This window comes from Abramis brama (assembly GCF_963993115.1).
Source record: "Abramis brama genome assembly, chromosome: 21".
NCBI classification, from domain to species: domain Eukaryota; kingdom Metazoa; phylum Chordata; class Actinopteri; order Cypriniformes; family Leuciscidae; genus Abramis; species Abramis brama.
The window spans coordinates 232,809-252,694 of record NC_139983.1 but is presented as its reverse complement, the minus strand read 5'-3'; the positions used below and the strand labels follow the sequence as shown (position 1 = coordinate 252,694).

Sequence of the window (19,886 nt, the reverse complement as noted above, 5' to 3'; positions counted from 1 at the left end):
CTCGCTCTCAATGTGGCTCCAAACCTGTAGGGCTTTATTTCTTCTGTGGAGCATAAAAGAAGATATTTTGAAGAATGTTGGCAACCAAACATGACAAACCATGACTGTGAGTAAATGATGACAGAAAAATGATTCTTGGGTGAAAAGGGCCTTTAACTCTTTCTCCGCCATCGTTTACAAACAACAATAAGTTGAGAAAATAGTGTTTTTTTCAAAGCTTTCATCCGGATCAGATTCAGAACGATGATCAAAATACAGATGGTATGGACAGAGTTATTATTTATATGCTGTTTAATGACCACATTATTTTACATGTGCGTCAGCAATGCTTTGCTCCGTCTCATTTCAGAGGCTGCATCCTCCGGAAGGCACATTTGGAGGTTGCAAACGGAAAGTATTCACAGCGCTTCACTTTTTCCACATTTTGTTATGTTACAGCCTTATTCTAAAATGGATTACATTCATTATTTTCCTCAAAATTCTACAAACAATAGCCCATAATGACAACGTGAGAAGTCTGTTTGAAATCTTTGCAAATTTATATAAAAAAAAAAAAAATCACATGTGCATAAGTATTTACAGCCTTTGCTCAATACTTTGTTGAAGCACCTTTGGCACCAATTACAGCCTTTAGTCTTTTTGAGTATGATGCTGCAAGCTTGGCACACCTGTTTTTGGGGCAGTTTCTCCCATTCTTCTTTGCAGAACCTCTAAAGCTCCATCAGGTTGGATGGGGAGCGTCGGTGCACAGCCATTTTCAGATCTCTCCAGAGATGCTCAATCGGGTTCCAGACTGGGCTCTGGTGGGCCACTCAAGGACATTCACAGGGCTATCCCGGAGCCACTCCGGTGTTATCTTGACTGTGTGCTGAGGGTCGTTGTCCTGTTGGAAGATGAACCGTCGCCCCAGTCTGAGGTCCATCAAGGATGTCTCTGTACATTGCTGCATTCATCTTTCCCTCGATCCTGACTAGTCTCCCAGTCCCTGCTGCTGTTAAACACCCCCACACCAGCACGCTTCACTGTAGGGATGGTATTGTCCAGGTGATGAGCGGTGCCTGGTTTCCTCCAGACATGACACTTGCCATTCACGCCATAGAGTTAAATCTTTGTTTCATCAAACCAGAGAATTGTGTTTCTCCTCTCTCCACAGAGAAACACTGGAGCTCTGTCAGAGTGACCATCGGGTTCTGGGTCTCCTCCCTGACTGAGGCCCTTCTGCCCCGATCGCTCAGCTCTAGGAAGAGTCCTGCTGGTTCCACACTTCTTCCATTTACGGATGATGGAGGCCACTGTGCTCATTGGGATCTTCAGTGCTGCAGAAATTGTTCTGTACCCTTCCCCAGATCTGAGCCTCGACACAATCCTGTCTCAGAGGTCTACAGACAATTGCTTGGACTCCATGGCTTGGTTTGTGCTCTGACATGCACTGTTTACTGTGGGACCTTATATAAACAGGTGTGTGCCTTTCCAAAGCATGTCCAATCAACTGAATTTAACACAGGTGGACTCCAATCCAGTTGTAGAAACACCTCAAGGATGATCAGTGGAAACAGGATGCACCTGAGCTCAGTGTTTCATGACAAAGGTTGTGAATACTTGTGTACATGTGATTTATTTCGTTTCTTATTTTTAATAAATTAGCAAAGATTTCCAACAAACTTCTTTCACATTGTCATTATGGGCTATTGTTTGTAGAATTCTGAGGAAAATAATGCATTTAATCCATTTTGGAATAAGGCTGTAACATAGCAAAATGTGGAAAAAGTGAAGCGATGTGAATACTTTCACGATGCACTGTACATCATCAAGGTGGTCTCATTTAAGAAAAGTAACCACTAGATTGAAAAGTAAGAAAGAAATTACAGTATTTTTCACCTCACAAGGAATAATAGTCAATTTTATTACGGTTACTTTTCTTAAATAAGAAAAAAAAAAAAATCCTTGATGACGTATGCACCCTTCAAATGCGCCCTCCGGAGGACGCAGCCTCCGAAATGAGACGCAGCTCTTTTATGGCCCTGTCCCAAATGGCACCCCAAGCGGCACCCCAAGCACTCACGGTCTTCCTACGAGTCTGCACTTTCTTGACGCAACGCCGCTTTGACTGTTGGGAAGAAGTCTGATGCGGAGATCGCATCAGTGCAGGCTCAGCAAAAGTGCGAATCGAGGGAGCATATCGACCGCAAAAGGGGCCGTTCGCGAGCACCCATCTGAAACCTAAAATGACAAATGGAACACCCCATGGTCTCTGGGACTTAACGGACACGTGCACGCAGCAGCCATTGTAAGTTCACAAGACCGAAAGTGCATATGAAGTGTGCCATTTGGGACAGGGCCTTTATCTCTTGTTTCTTTTTATTATTCTTTGCCTTACACTCTTTCAGAATTGCAAAACAGCGACCCCTACCGTATAACAGTAAAACATGGATTGACGAGAAATTCAGTGAATGGCGGAGGAAGAGTTAACAGCAGCCACCAGTTCTTAGAGCGCTGAGCGTATTTGTTTGGCTCGAAAGCTCCGCCCATCTAGTTGTAATCTTATTAACACACGTTAAACTGGATCTCACTCTCAGAGACGAGGCCAGGAGCACTTGAGGATTAATCTGGATCTCACTCTCAGAGACAAGGCCAGGAGCACCTGAGGATTATCTGGATCTCACTCTCAGAGACGAGGCCAGGAGCACCTGAGGATTATCTGGATCTCACTCTCAGAGACGAGGCCAGGAGCACCTGAGGATTATCTGGATCTCACTCTCAGAGACGAGGCCAGGAGCACCTGAGGATTATCTGGATCTCGCTCTGAGAGACGAGGCCAGGAGAATCTGAGGATTAAACTGGATCTCGCTCTCAGAGACGAGGCCAGAAGCACCTGAGGATTAAACTGGATCTCGCTCTCAGAGACGAGGCCAGGAGCACCTGAGGATTATCTGGATCTCGCTCTCAGAGACGAGGCCAGAAGCACCTGAGGATTAAACTGGATCTCGCTCTCAGAGACGAGGCCAGGAGAATCTGAGGATTAAACTGGATGTCGCTCTCAGAGACGAGGCCAGAAGCACCTGAGGATTAAACTGGATCTCGCTCTCAGAGACGAGGCCAGAAGCACCTGAAGATTAAATGGATCTCGCTCTCAGAGACGAGGCCAGAAGCACCTGAGGATTAAATGGATCTCGCTGTCAGAGACGAGGCCAGAAGCACCTGAGGATTAAATGGATCTCGCTCTCAGAGACGAGGCCAGAAGCACCTGAGGATTATCTGGATCTCACTCTGAGAGACGAGGCCAGGAGCACCTGAAGATTAAATGGATCTCGCTCTCAGAGACGAGGCCAGAAGCACCTGAGGATTATCTGGATCTCACTCTGAGAGAAGAGGCCAGGAGCACCTGAAGATTAAACTGGATCTCGCTCTCAGAGACGAGGCCAGGAGCACCTGAGGATTAAACTGGATCTCGCTCTGAGAGACGTGACCAGGAGCACCTGAGGATTAAACTGGATCTCGCTCTGAGAGACGTGACCAGGAGAACCTGAGGATTATCTGGATCTCACTCTCAGAGACGAGGCCAGGAGCACCTGAGGATTAAACTGGATCTCGCTCTGAGAGACGAGGCCAGGAGAATCTGAGGATTAAACTGGATCTCGCTCTCAGAGACGAGGCCAGAAGCACCTGAGGATTAAACTGGATCTCGCTCTGAGAGACGAGGCCAGGAGAATCTGAGGATTAAACTGGATCTCGCTCTCAGAGACGAGGCCAGAAGCACCTGAGGATTAAACTGGATCTCGCTCTGAGAGAAGAGGACAGGAGCACCTGAGGATTAAACTGGATCTCGCTCTGAGAGACGAGGCCAGAAGCACCTGAGGATTAAACTGGATCTCGCTCTGAGAGACGAGGCCAGGATAACCTGAGGATTAAACTGGATCTCGCTCTGAGAGAAGAGGACAGGAGCACCTGAGAATTAAACTGGATCTTGCTCTCAGAGACGAGGCCAGGAGCACCTGAGGATTAAACTGGATCTCGCTCTGAGAGACGTGACCAGGAGCACCTGAGGATTAAACTGGATCTCGCTCTGAGAGACGTGACCAGGAGCACCTGAGGATTAAACTGGATCTCGCTCTGAGAGAAGAGGCCAGGAGCACCTGAGAATTAAACTGGATCTTGCTCTCAGAGACGAGGCCAGGAGCACCTGAGAATTAAACTGGATCTTGCTCTCAGAGACGAGGACAGGAGCACCTGAGAATTAAACTGGATCTTGCTCTCAGAGACGAGGCCAGGAGCACCTGAGGATTAAACTGGATCTCGCTCTGAGAGAAGAGGCCAGGAGCACCTGAGAATTAAACTGGATCTTGCTCTCAGAGACGAGGCCAGGAGCACCTGAGAATTAAACTGGATCTTGCTCTCAGAGACGAGGACAGGAGCACCTGAGAATTAAACTGAATCTTGCTCTCAGAGATGTGACCAGGAGCACCTGAGGATTAAGCTGGATCTCGCTCTCAGAGACAAAGCCAGAAGCACCTGAAGATTAATTTGGATCTCACTCTGAGAGACGTGACCAGGAGCACCTGAGGATTAAACTGGATCTCGCTCTCAGAGACAAAGCCAGAAGCACCTGAAGATTAAACTGGATCTCACTCTGAGAGACAAAGCCAGAAGCACCTGAAGATTAATTTGGATCTCACTCTGAGAGACGTGGCCAGGAGCACCTGAGGGTGGGAAGCGGCGTGGACTCACCGTGCTGACCGTGCTGTAGCAGGGGCACCAGGTCAAGCAAGGTGACGAGGGTGGCATAGAGCCCCTGATAGTCCAGTGAGGGGTAATCTGAGAGCTGAACCTCCCGACTCTGCTGGGGGGCGCCAGCCCGGTCGGCCGGGGCGTCCCGCAGAACGCTGTAAAGGAGGGATCGAGTAACTGTAGGGTTGATGGAACTGACTTGTGGTCTTAGAGATGGGGTGAGTGGGAATGGCACAGGAAAAAGACACATGGTCATGGGCACGGCCAAATTGGAAGCTTCCTGGCTCTCCTTTCTGCCTGTACGGGACAGGATGCTGCTCCGAGGGAGGGTGGGGGAGGGAGGGGAACAGGGGAAAAAAAGAGACAACAAAGACACAAAGAAACAGCACATTACATTGAAATGGCTCTACAGAGACAGCGTAAGTAGAAAAGAACCAAAGCCAGATATTTCCCACATAGGATGCAGTGTCTCCACAGACTTTTGGATGTGCCAGAATCATCTTTGCACTTGAAATTTGGTTTTGGTTCAGATCGAAACTCAAGCAGCCACCAAACGGGCGCTTGGCAAATACGCACCGATCACTGCATCTCATGCGTATCTGGTGACAAGGAGCAAAACTATAAAAAATGGCATGTTTTCAGTGGCAGCCCCGTACTTCGCCTTTGACGCGCACGCAACGCGCCCTCCGAGCGGCCAATCCCCGGAGGACGAGCGGCGCGGGCCGGTCAGCCGTAGGGAAATACTGAGCAATGGAGGGGCTGTCAGAGATGAGAGCAATCTCGAAATAATTAGTTTTGAGGACGATACAGAGATGACACTTCAGAAACATGCTTCAGCCAGTAATAAACATGTATGTGAGGTTAGACTAAAAGCTCCCTGGTCACAACACATGTTTATTGCACCGTCAAAAAGAATGTCTGTATGTAAATACATTATGATACTGCCTCAGTATCATTTCAGGGAAGAGAAATAATGGTTCGACAGGCATATGGATTTCAATTCTAACAGAAATGTAGCTAGTCTAGGGCTGGGGAAAACTGTAATGGAAAAGGAATACACTGGTTTCGAAAGCAATGTGTCATGTTTGTGGAGGGATGTGGAGGGTGTTTGTGTCTGCTGTCCCCTGTCAACTTCTACCTCTGCAGAAATTTGGTCTGTGATGGTCTTGGAGGGAGAGGAGAGGAGAGCGTAGTTTGATGTGCGTTACATAAAACAGGATGGTGTACTATTTCTCTGATCAAAGCTAAAGGCCCTGTCTGTCAGGGAATGAGAGGTGGTTCGACTTCAGAATGCTACATGAAGAACAGCTTCTTGACATTTTAAACCCACTGAAAACTATGGAAATCAGTCCCTGCATACTCACAGACATACACTCATTATTAACTCTTTATGACAGATACTTTAACACACAAACACTGATAAAAACACAACAGGAATCACATACAAATACTGTATGCGCAACTACACAATGTTCTCAGATGCTAAACTTTCTCTACAATATTGAGCACGTCTTCTAGTGTCAACGCATGCTCCTTCATTAACTCTTTCCCCGCCATTGACAGAGTTTTCCGGCTTTCCGTGTTTTCACTGTTATACGGTAGGGGGCACTATTACTATTGCACTATTCTGAAAGAGTACAGAATCTCCAGATCAAAACACAGGAGAAGAAGAAATAAGCAATAAAAGCACTGCTTATGCACATTGTAGTCTTTGTGCTTTTTTATCAAAATTTTGCTTTTTTTATAAATAAAACTTACCCACATTCAAGTGTTGCTAAAAACGATTGCATGAAGTTGCTAAAATATAATGTTTTTTGTTTAAAAGAAAAAGTTTGGTTCTTTCTTTTGATATATTGCATGGTTAGAAATTCATACCACAAATATTCTAGAGGCCATGAAAGTTTTGTGAAAATTATCCAAAATACTGGCGGCGGCTGGACACTTAAATAAAAAACGCTGGCGAGGAAAGAGTTAATTGTTTTAATTGATATGTGAACAATAAACATGAAAAAGTGCTTCTACACATAGGCCTAAATAACATGAACTCGTGAGTATAACTATAATTCAGTAGTAGCCAATATTATAGTTTAAAAGCTTTGACATTTAAAAGACAAAAATTAAGGACAAACAAAACAATACTCGAGTCAAGACTTCCTTGACTGAACTGGAAAACAAGTTGTTGTTTGTCTCTCTTCTTGAACAGTTTGTTTACAATGTGTCCTTTGCATAACTTTTGCCATGATGTCCCTGCATATCGAATGTCTCTGTGGCGGCTGAAACCCTGACTCTATCGTTACTGTTAGAGCGAATGCAGTGTGTGTTTGCCCTATCTCCAGTGTAGTGCACTTACCTGAGCAGCGTCTGGGAAAAGTATTTCAGAGTGTTTGCAATGTCTGTTCCCGATGGCACTGGGTAAATATTGTGAAGCACACGGTTGTGATACTCTTGCAAGTATCGAATCTTAGAGCCAACTAAACAAATAAAGAGCAAAGTGACACATAATTAACATTCAGCAATGTTCAACAATCCACTGGCTTTGACTGAACAGTAAATCAGTAAATCAGTCCATCTTTCTGAAGCATTCAGGTCTGTATTTCTACACCGTTACAGCTGAACGAGACATGTTTTCTAACTTGCTGCCATTTGAAGTTTGTTTTCCACATCAGATAGTTCGGGACGTCGAATGAACACCGTGAACAGAGATCAACAACACACTTCTGAAGGGGTGATTCTGGAATCCACTGCTGCTTCAATGTATATCTAATGAGTAAGGGATAATGTATAGCGAGGCGGTTGTTATAGCGAATAACAACCCCGACAGGAGAGAAGCGGAGGGGTCTTGAATCAGCCTGAAGGGGTTGTTATTCACTATAACAACCACCTCGCTATACATTATCCCGCTTATTACATGGCTACCTACAAAATAAATCAATAATTTGATACAAAATATTGATTTAAAAAGGAGTTTATTGATTTAAAAACGATTGTATTGCTTCCGCTAAAGAAAATAGTCCATTCCGCGTCCATAGCAACGCTCTGTTTTTCATGGCAACGGTGTGTTATACTTCGCAGTGGCTGTTATCAAGAAATAACACACCGCATTCTACATTGGAATTCAACCAAGCCATGTAATAAGTGATTATAATTAAGGTATTAATCAATATTTTTCTTTCTAAATAGTTGAATGACTTCTCTAAGCTTATGAGATTTTACTTTGTTATAGAAGTTAGCAGTGTGATTACTGAAATGTTCTTTCATTTTATTATTCTCTAATGTCTGTTTTAAATATCTGATACCCCTTTTCCACCAAAAAAGAACTGGTTCGGAACTGGTGCTGGGTCAAAGTTGGTTCAACTTGCGAACCTTCTCAGAACATGTTTGTTTTTGCACTGACTAGAGAGCCCAGCGAACGAGGTCGTTACGTCACTGTGTACGTCAGTGCCATACGTCTTAGCTTTCAACTTCAAGCATAACAATTACAATGTTGGACTACATCGTCTTTCTGCAGCTGTTTCTCCTGGCTTTGCGATCCTATACTGGGGTCAGAAGAAGACGTTTAGAACACATTTGTGCTGCTCGTCTGGATTACTATAGACGGAGGTTACGTTCGAGAAGAAGTTCGACAATAACCCACCCCCAACCCCCGACGTAAGCATGACGTGGTAAAAGAACGGTTCTAGTCCAGCAAAGAGTTGGTGCCGCTTTGGAACCAATTTTCCTGGCCGAGAACCGGTTCTTTGGCTGTCGAAACACAAAGAACCGGCACCAGCACCGCCTTGGTGGAAAAGGGGTATGAGAGGTGACTGAAGGGTCTGGCCCATGCTAGGAATGCAGTAACAGTGCTTGCTCATTTAGGCCGGCTTCCAGAGATGAAATATGGACTCGTTTTGTTGAGAAAGGTCTTCAACATGTGTGAAAACTGTATGTGTAAAACATGTGTGAATATATCTGCTCTTCTAGCTCACCATGACAACTATAGGTCACAGGGGTCATTGGAACCAATAGTTTCAGTGACCATTTCTTAGCATTTACTTTACTGTTCTATATTAAAGTGTCCTCTCATTGAGAGAAAGAACAATGTCCTGTTTATAGTTAGAGCCCGACCAAATCCAACCTTGAAGAAGTTGTTTGTCTGTGTGTGTGTTAGTGTTCTTGGTTACAGGTTAAGGAACAAGTGGCATTATTGGAGATTGACTGACTTGTTTTCTTCGACATGCTGGCGCCCGGACACACAGTCTTGTGACCTCGAGGACCACTGGTGCCTAACTCAGGGTCCTGGGGGCAGCCGTACAGACTATGGAGATGTGCTACTGCCTATCTGTCCATGTGTTTATCTATTTCTTAGCCAATCAGAATCATTCAACCTGACGCAAGGATGTAGCTTAGACCTTGGTGAAGGGTATAGCTGATGTGATCTTTGTAACTGTAAGCGGGGCGGCCTACGAACTGCTTGAGTCTTGAAGCTGACTTCTGCTGATGAAACTGCAAACTATCTTCAGTAAAATTGTTCTTCAATTTGTTATAATTCTGACTCATGTCTTAAATCCTGAAAGAGTCATAACTGTAGTTCAATCTCAATCTATATTCCACGTTCCCTTTCGATACGGTTCACTCACACTGAGTGAGAGATTTCCTCTCTCTGGCTGTGGGGAAACTCCGCTTCTCATAACACTAAAGCCTGACTGGTTCACGTCTGTGAATTTCAGACAAATCAGACATTTCACCTTTCAGCCCGCCATTCTTCCTCTTCAGCTTCCCTCACCACGGCTGTGGAGAAAAGGGCTATATGGAGCGACCCGCAGTGGAAGAAGCTGTCGCCGCACATCTGTGCCCGCTCACGGCCCACGGCTGGAAGACCACGGCTTCCCATCGGCCCAGGCCGTGCAGGACGGCGTCTGCGCTCGAGGGCACAGCGTTTGCTGTGAGCGGCCAGGCTGGCTCCACCCTCCACACGAGTAAACCAGGCCAAGCTCCTCGTGGACGAGCACGCCAAATCCGGCGGCCTTCAGAGTAGTGCTGGGTGGTATACCGGTTCATACCGAGTACCGGTGTTTATTTTTGTTATGATGTGAATTTTTAATTTTTGGTCATACCGGCCAGCACTACTTCAGAGATCTGCGCTACTAAAGCCACAGCAGTCGGGCGCACCATGGCCAGTCTGGTGACATCGAGCGCCAACTTTGGCTCAGCTTGACGGAGATCAAGGACGCTGACCACACAGCTTTCGGCGTTCCCCCTCAGGCTTGTTCGGTCTTGCAGTGGACGACTTCACAGCAGCGCAGAACACATCGCAGGCCATGCAGCATTTTCTGCCCGAGAGCGAGTTCCTCAGCGGCTTCCAGTCGCCCAGCAGCGAGCCAGCGCTCACGCCAGCAGAGGGCAGGACCCGTTTCCCAAGCGCCAGGACCGCCCTGAGCTAGAGCTGGACCCTGAGCCACGCAAGCCGCCGGATGTTTCGGGAACAAGGAGAAGGATAACTCCCGCCGAGGCCGGACCGCCTCCAAAGAGACCATGTGATCTTCTCCAAACCCCGTTCACTTCAGGCGTGGGAGGCGGTGTGTTTGCTGCCAGTACTGGAGCCCAGACCTCTTTACACTGTTATAGCGAATCAAATAAATACCAGACAACTCACGAAAAGAGCATTTCTCCTCCGTTCCATGCAGCAGCCAGAGTCACAGACGTCATCCAATCAGGCTTCACAATTCACAGGAAATGGAGTTTCCCATAGGGCGAGAGAGGAAATCTCAGGGAACCGAGGGTACGTCAGTAACAAAAGCATTTTGAAGTTAGCTAAGATAACTTAAGTTAAAGCTACAATATGCTACACTTGCACAGTGTGAAATATTTCCTGCAGTTCTGCACTTAAAATATTCCAAAAGATCCCAAAGATTTTTAATTTCAGAGAAATTCCAATTTTAAATAATGGCTCGTCCCTGACTCCCTGTTCACTTGTCGCCTGTCAATGATGTAATATCCGCGTTATCCCTGGTTTCCGCTCGTACTGCCGTAGTAACCATGGCGACAGACGTGGACAACTGTGTTACGTCTAGCGCATGCTCACGCTGTTGTTGTTTCGTTCAAACATTATGGACCATGGCAAGCAGACTTTGGGACAAAAGGAGAACTAAAACGAGGATCAATATCAGAGTGGCGTTTTCAAGATGCCGAGAGCTAGCGTCCGCGACTAACTTCCACTTGACAGACACGTAGAGACAGAGACAAATGTAGAGGTGAGCAAATGTACATTAAACTAATCAATGTTATATAGCTCAACATGATGAAATGTTAGAATATGATCAGTGTGTTATGCTAATGTTGATCTTGCTCACTGCTAGTCTCATACAGACAAACTAACACACAGAATAACATTATAACTTTAACACACTCAAATGCAGTTTAGTGTGATAGTGTAGAGCAAGTGGAGCAGCGCTGCGTTCCCTCACACGTTTCATTAATCTAATAAACTGATCAGTGTGAGTATTATTCAGCACTTGAGGGTAAGTTAGTTCGGCAGAATGAAATGTCCTTATTCCTTTATATCCGCAGGACTCGCGTGTGGCGCTGAGATCTGTCTCTCATTAGCACTCGCGCTCTGCTTCACACCACAGTCATGCTAAAAAACATCAGTGTATTCACTCATAAACTGTATAAACATTATTAACGTTAGATCCATCGGCATGACGACAACTTCCGTGATTCCACGCTCATTTACAGCGTCACCAATCTACGCCTTTGTTGTTGTAAGAGGTTAGCGACCCCTAGCGGCGAAAGAAATTACATATTGCAGCTTTAAGAGTTACACTGAGAGGAGTGGACAGATTCACCTCTGTCTGGAACAGGTTAGGAACATGATAAAGACTCAAATCTGTCAAACGACATAACATGGCACTGTGCTTCCGTGGCTCATTATGAAAGAAAAGAATATGGACTACTGTAGAGGAATGCAAAAGGCTTTCTTGTATATTTTGTTTCCATATTACATTTTTCATAAAAAGTGTTTTGTTGAGTTCAAAATGTAATACATTATTCATAATTATAATAACCTGTTATATTATGCAATTAGATTTTTACAGGATGCACATGGCATTTTGAGAAAAGTATTACATAATGAACATTTATTGCATTTAACTTAGATTATGCAGTTACGAAATTATGCTTTATTATTAAATTGAGTTACTATAATGAGTCAAAAACTTTACATAATATGCTCACAATTTTGTTACATTTTGAGAAAATGATTACAATATGAACAATTATTATATAATTTGTTAACAAACATGTTCATTACTTCAATTAGCTCATTGTATCTGCCTTAAATTAATATATTTTTTAAATGAATCATTATTAGCTAACTGAATGATTTGTGTACTTTTCTGAAATGCAGAGCTTAGCCGGTCTCCTCTGATAACAGATCACTGTAACTGTAAAGTGGACTCATGCACTTTCTGTTCAGATGTGTTTGTGAAAAGCACTAGACAAATAAATGTGAATTGAATTGAATTATTACAGTCAACTTCTATATTTATGTATATAGTGTTTACATGATGAGTTGCAGCAGATCTCTTTATCTCAGGACAGATTCTCCAGCCCATATTCAGCTCACACAGACCCAGAGTCCTGTATATACACTCCTCATGTCTGCTAAGATTATAGAGTAAATGCTTATATAACAGGGTAAATTAAGGGTAAGATGACCCTCCTTAATTATGTCTCCTGACCATTCAGTAGATGATGCAAACTCTCATCTCATCACTCTTGATGAATATGCTATTTTTAATTTTGTCATTTCATCTGGATATCAACATTTGTGAGATTTAGTCAGCCGAAACAGTTTTGAGGTTAATTTGTATAATTTTGTGTCTCTGGAAAATAAAATAGAGATGTATGACCTTAAATTATGTTGAATAACAAAGTTTTTTTTGTGTGTCTGCTTGTTAATGAGGGATTTGTGGACACATCAATGTTTTATTGTGAGGTAAAAAAGATTAAATTAGACCCTTGGGGTAAGATGGGCCATCCAGAATTGGCACAGAAGGTCCTGAGTGTCATGATGTTACAAGCGTTTTATTTTTTTTACATTTAATAATTATTGTAATTAATTGGGTTATTAGGCTATTTAATATTTCCATGAATTATATGTACAGACATCTTCATTTTCATTCAAACCTACAGGTTCATTGAGTGAAATCGTTAAATGTGCATACCTATTGTTGCTATTATGACAAATGTTCAATTAAAATATGGAAATTTCAATGAGTAGGCTAAATATTCATATACACAACATAAGTAATAGAATAATTTTACATTTCCGGTGAATCTCTTTTACAGTGATTCTGCTTTCATTGGTTATTCAATCATTATCAACTAAATTATCCAAATTTAAGTTTTAAAATAGAATAGTTAATTTAGTATTTTACATTAACACTTTAAAAAAAATATAAATATTAATAAGAATATCAAAAGTCATACATTCTGTAATAACACATTGGCTGATGAATCACCATCCTGCACATACTAAACTTCAAATATCTAGATATGTTACAATTTATTGCCATTTATGTGCAGAAGTAAATGCACTTGTTCTTCCCCTATCTAAGCCTGGTTCATCGGTTATGAGTCTTCTCTGTGAGACTGGGTTAGATGTGTGTGAGCCCAGATCATGAGTCTAAGCTCAGTCTGCAGGTCTAGTGTTTATGATGGAGGAAAGCAGATGGCGCCCCGACCGACCAGCTGATCTTCATCATCATCATCATCATCATCTGTTTCGCCACAATAACACTTCAGATGTGATCAGATGAACAAACACACGCAGGTGATCTGCGTTTAAAACCCCTCGAGCCTCTGCTTTACTGCAGTGATGATCTGATTACTCGACCTTGACTGAAACACACCGCATCTTCTGCATGATCTATACTCTCCGACACTGTAATCGTGTTTTACTGTATGTATTTAAGCCATATGTTCGTCATCATTTGCCCTCGCGCTCGTTCAGACTGTTGCCTTGACAACGTCGCTCCCATCGCGCGCGCGCGCGCACACACACACACCCTTATTAAAACATTATATTATCTGCTATTACATCTATATATGAGAAAACAGCGAGCTTGATGATACTTACATTGCTCTGCCTTCGTAGACATGATAGCGCGTCTCCGGGTTCACGGAGCAGATCTGACGCGGTCACGCGCAGAAGCGGATGAGGTGTTCAGGTGAAACCACTGAAGAGAAGCTCAGGAGAGATCACCTCGAACATCTGCATTACACACAACCTCGAACATCTGCATTAAACCCGCTTCAGTGAGCATCTGCACATGATTAAACCCCTCTTCACTAATGCATCACGAGTCCAGGTTTAGCGCCCGAACAGGCTTTCTCCTGTGCACTGAATAATGGACTCTCCCGCGAGCAGATCAATGTTGACTATCCGCCTTTACACCTATTCCTTTAAATCAATCGTCTCTGTGCTTGATATTTCTGCAACAGTTGGCTTGAACTGGTGTCTATTTGATCTAGATCTTTTCCATGAGATCTTAATCTTAAACATATATTAAACATATTTAGAAAAAACAAAATCACGATTTCCCTTCCAGACCCCATTTGACACTTTTCATTGTTTGTTCAGTGTTTTTGCCTCTTTGGGATGAATCTATTGTTGTTCTCCTCGTTTGTAATCTGCTTTGGATAAAAGCGTCTGCTAATGAATGAATGCAAAAATAAACATTCTCTCTTTGACTTTTAATCTTCATCACTAAACATGGATTTTAAAAAGAAAGATTAATTGTTTTATTTCCTCAGATCAGATCATCACTGAACATGTCAAGATCCTTCATCCCTCATGAAACATAAACGACAACATCAGTATTTATTGGATCAACGGAAAAATAAGCAGAACTTCACTGACATCTTGTTTCTCATTGGAAAGAGATTAAAACAATATGGAAAAGAGAACAAAGTAAAGAAAATAAGTGATTAAATATAGCAGCAAGCAGCCATTAATGGGCCAAGCACAAAGAACACGATCATGCAATCATGGCTGGCATCAGACTAACTGCAGAATGAGGAATTAAAGACACTAGTGCAAAGTGCCCGACTGCCCGTGCAAAATCAGTTTTTGTGTGTGTTTTTAGTAATTGTTGGTTTGGTGTGTTTGAGTGCTCATTGTTACAATTGCACAGCAAAAGTTCAGTGACATTTTTATTTGTGCATAGAAAGCAAATACTGATACTGACATAATGACATAGGCCTACAATAAATGTGGAACATTGAACTACACGATTCAGGGAGCAGATACACAGGGAACTCCGACTTAAGCTCCGCTGCTTTCTTCCACCCTCTCTGTGAGCGGCAAAAGCCAGTGTGTGCTTCTTTTACCGATATATATTTACCGATATCTTTTGCATTTCTCATCCAAACAACGTCAAACTTGGCACTGCACTTACTCGTGCCCGTAGCGAGACACCTGTCAAGTTTGAAATCCATCGGACTAACGGTTCGAGAGATATGTGAATAACACACACACACACACACAATGAAAAGACGTTCCCGTAATTTATAGATAGGCTACACAGTGAACTCCGAAAAAATGCTACGCTTGAGCAAACAGTTTGTGAATAGGTTACTTACTACAAATGATGGCCGTGAATAAAATATAATATTCAGAAGTAAACAGTGTAGCTGACAGAGTGTTTATATCAGAATGTTTATTTTTAAACCACAACCTTCTTAAGTGCTTCTTTTACTGGTATATATTTACCGATATCTTTTGCATTTCTCATCCAAACAACATCAAACTTGGCACTGCACTTACTCATGCCCGTAGCGAGACACCTGTCAAGTATGAAATCCATCGGACTAACGGTTCGAGAGATATGTGAATAACACACACACACACACACACACACACACACACACACACACACAGACAGACAGACGTTTCTGTAATTTATAGAGAGATATTAAGATGATTTTAGGCAAAATGGCTGAAAAATCATAAATACAGTCACTATGATTTAAAGGTTTATCACTTTCGACCAATAGGTGGCGCTGTGACAGTGGCTACGTGTTCATGCACAACTTCTGTTTCAGTCGGACTGAATTCGCTCTGTTTGATGAATCTGAAGTGTTTACATGAACACTGAACATGTGATCGGGTTGATGTGTGTGTTTATGTCACAGGCTTCAAACCGTAATATATTGTCTGACATGCGCTCACTGCACACATACACAGAGTTTCCGCTGTTTGTGCAGAACAACTGTTCTCCTACAGTTCTTTATTGGTTTTATCCATTTCTGGTCATAGTTTGGAGACAGTGATCATATGAGTCGGTGTGCCGCTGCTTATACTGATCACGCAGTAAAACTGCCCAGACCCAGTCGTGTGTGTGTGTGAGCGTCTGAAGCAGCGCTGGAGGTGTGTGTGTGAGCGTCTGAAGCAGCTGGTGGCCATCGTCCCGCTCCACTCCACACACGCAGGGTTAACTCCTGCTCCACAACAGGAGGATTACAAAAGCACGGGACACTCGTTTATAAGACACTTTATTCATCGGGAACAACAGCTCGTTCCGCACGTCATTACGCTATTTCTACGTCATTACGCTATTTCTACGTCATTGCGCTATTTCTACGTCATTGCGCTATTTCAACGTCATTACGCTATTTCTACGTCATCGCGCTATTTCTACGTCATTGCGCTATTTCAACGTCATTGCGCTATTTCTACGTCATTACGCTATTTCTACGTCATTGCGCTATTTCTACGTCATCGCGCTATTTCTACGTCATCGCGCTATTTCTACGTCATCGCGCTATTTCTACGTCATTGCGCTATTTCAACGTCATTGCGCTATTTCTACGTCATTGCGCTATTTCTACGTCATTGCGCTATGTCTACGTCATTGCGCTATTTCTACGTCATTACGCTATTTATACGTCATTGCGCTATTTCAACGTCATTACGTTATTTCTACGTCATCGCGCTATTTCTACGTCTTTGCGCTATTTCAACATCATTACGCTATTTCTACGTCATTACGCTATTTCTACGTCTACGTCATTACGCTATTTCTACGTCATTACGCTATTTCTACGTCATTGCGCTATTTCAACGTCATTACGCTATTTCTACGTCATTACGCTATTTCTACGTCATTGCGCTATTTCTACGTCATTGCGCTATTTCTACGTCATTGCGCTATTTCAACGTCATTGCGCTATTTCTACGTCATTGCGCTATTTCTACGTCATTGCACTGTCTACGTCATTACGCTATTTCTACGTCATTACGCTATTTCTACGTCATTACGCTATTTCTACGTCATTGCGCTATGTCTACGTCATTACGCTATTTCTACGTCATTACGCTATTTCTACGTCATTACGCTATTTCTACGTCATTGCGCTATGTCTACGTCATTACGCTATTTCTACGTCATTACGCTATTTCTACGTCATTGCGCTATTTCTACGTCATTGCGCTATTTCTACGTCATTGCGCTATTTCTACGTCATTGCGCTATTTCTACGTCATTACGCTATTTCTACGTCATTGCGCTATTTCTACGTCATTACGCTATTTCTACGTCATTGCGCTATTTCTACATCATCACACATGCGCAGTCTTTCAGTTTCGGTTTTCAGTCTGATCAAGTGTTCACATGTTCTCTGGATCGGATTAGAAAAGGAATAAACCAATTCAGTCCGATCGTAATCTCATTGGGGTCGAGCTCAGTCGGATCCATTATGGTGTTTTACACGAAGGCTTTTCAGTGCGACTGAGCCGTCAGTAACGGATGATTTGGTTGCATGTAAAGGTAGCCAGTGACACATGTGAAGTGTATTATCCGTACGCCTCAGAGTTTTGGCATCATGCCATGTGTTGACGCACTCTATGAAAATGTTTTCGTAAACTTTTATATATAACTGTTTGTCGCGCGGTCTGAAGATGAGTCGAGTTTGGTGGAAATCGGATAAACAGTCTAGGAGAAGATTGAAAAAGTAGGTTTTAAAAGAAAACAAATTGGTGGACAGGAAGTTTGACCGAATATGGTCAAAATATGCATTTTACGGCAAAATTTTAATGACCGGTGCCAAAAATGGCAGATATGGGAAAAGTGTGTATTGTTTGACTCGGCATGCCACACCGAATCTAAAGAGATCAGTTTTGTGATTTTTGGCCAAACCTTTCAGAAGTGAAGCAAAAATGTAAATTTTTCATACCTCCTGACCACTAGGTGGCACTGCACTGAAACTGCTCAGCTAGCCTCAGGTCACGGGCGTCATAACACACACCAAGTTTGGTCAGAATACGCTAAGCATTGTGGAGATATAGCCTCATGTCCATTTTGGCACACTCTTCGCCACATTCAGGAAGAGTTTGACGAATCAAAGTGAATTCCATTACTTTTTGTCAGCATGATCTGAAGATAGTCTTGTTCAAAACATCATATGGTGCAAGCAAGGAATCAGAGGAAATATTATTTGTTTCTCACCCTTATAGTTGAAAAGTTATTAGCATAAACAAGTCAAAATGTGGACAGTTGGTGGCGCTAGAGGGACTGAGATAGAGATGGTGATATTTTTGGGGTTTATTTTAATAACCTACAGAGAACGTCATCAGAGGTTATTCAAGCCTAACTCTAGTCGTGTTTAACACACGTGTTCACAACCGATCAAACAAAGATGTTTTCTTTGAACAGAACCTGCAGGTTATTTTGGTGTTTTATTTTAAAACCATGTAAACTAATTAAAACGTTGCAGATGATACCAATAGGCTACAGATATTATCCTAATGCTGAAATGTGTAATTTATTTATAAACAAACTATATTATGCTCGGACACACTCGGCCTCTGCAGTCCGCGCCTCATAAACACACACACACACACACACACACACACACACACACACACACACACACACACACAGACACAAAAAACACACACCAGAGCGGAGAGAGAGCCGATCGGATGAAGACCGCTTCAATGAGCTCAAGCGTTTATTGTCAGTAACGGTAACGGCGTTGTAACGGGGGAAACAGTCATTCGTTTGATTACTCGTTACTGAAAAAATAACGCCGTTAGTAATGGCGTTTATTTATACCGCCGCTATACCATCACTACCATCACTGAAACTAACACATGTACATAATGGCTGCCATTATATTATAACCCACTGCTGGATTCTCAAGCATTTCCTCCATCTAATGGACTTTTTTTTTACTCTTCTCCTTTGTCTTGAACACGATAAGAGGACTGAAGACATTCTGTGATGTTCTTGTATGAGTATTATTGGCATCGCTTTCAATTAACTTTTTAGTTAAAGTGCTTTGGGGTGGGTGTAACAGATGATTATATCTGACACGCAAACAGCTCAGTTACTGAACATCCATCTATTTTTATTCTCCCCTACACAACTCTCTCTATAACCTTCACTGAGCCGGAGTGCCCTCTGGTGTCCAGTTGGTTACACTACATCCTTTAGTCTCAACATCACTACATCCTTTAGTCTCAACATCTCTTATTACTATTCTGCATACCTCATCAGGATCACATCAGCTGGAAACACCAAGGGTTCACTCTAAGCATGCATGCGAGTCCGCTTTAGCTATTATGCTGGAACAGCTTCCAGAGGAGATCAGATGTGCTCCTACAGTCACATTCACATCCAGACTCAAAACACTTCTGTTTCACATCCGGACTCAAAACACTTCTGTTTCACATCCAGACTCAAAACACTTCTGTTTCCATCCAGACTCAAAACACTTCTGTTTCACATCCGGACTCAAAACACTTCTGTTTCACATCCGGACTCAAAACACTTCTGTTTCACATCCGGACTCAAAACACTTCTGTTTCACATCCGGACTCAAAACACTTCTGTTTCACATCCGGACTCAAAACACTTCTGTTTCACATCCGGACTCAGAACACTTCTGTTTCACATCCGGACTCAAAACACTTCTGTTTCACATCCGGACTCAGAACACTTCTGTTTCACATCCAGACTCAAAACACTTCTGTTTCACATCCGGACTCAAAACACTTCTGTTTCACATCCGGACTCAAAACACTTCTGTTTCACATCCGGACTCAAAACACTTCTGTTTCACATCCGGACTCAAAACACTTCTGTTTCACATCCGGACTCAAAACACTTCTGTTTCAC

General features: G+C 42.9%; 1 protein-coding gene across 5 annotated transcripts in view; it reads right to left on the bottom strand.

Moving 5' to 3' along the window:
* unc79 (unc-79 homolog, NALCN channel complex subunit) overlaps positions 1-13,947 on the bottom strand; it is a 110,116-nt gene extending 96,169 nt beyond the window's left edge. For 3 of the 5 annotated variants that reach the window (XM_084096585.1, XM_084096586.1, XM_084096589.1), the window contains exons 1-3: positions 13,844-13,947; positions 7,076-7,196; positions 4,726-5,039 (exon numbers count right to left, since the gene is read on the bottom strand). In XM_084096585.1, the coding sequence (XP_083952711.1) occupies positions 4,726-5,039; positions 7,076-7,196; positions 13,844-13,865 (457 nt within the window). In that variant the 5' untranslated portion in view covers positions 13,866-13,947. Of the gene's footprint in view, positions 1-4,725; positions 5,040-7,075; positions 7,197-10,357; positions 10,385-13,843 lie in introns of those variants that run through there. The other 2 variants (XM_084096587.1, XM_084096588.1) reach the window with 2 other exon arrangements.
* Between the last annotated feature and the right edge of the window lie 5,939 nt (positions 13,948-19,886).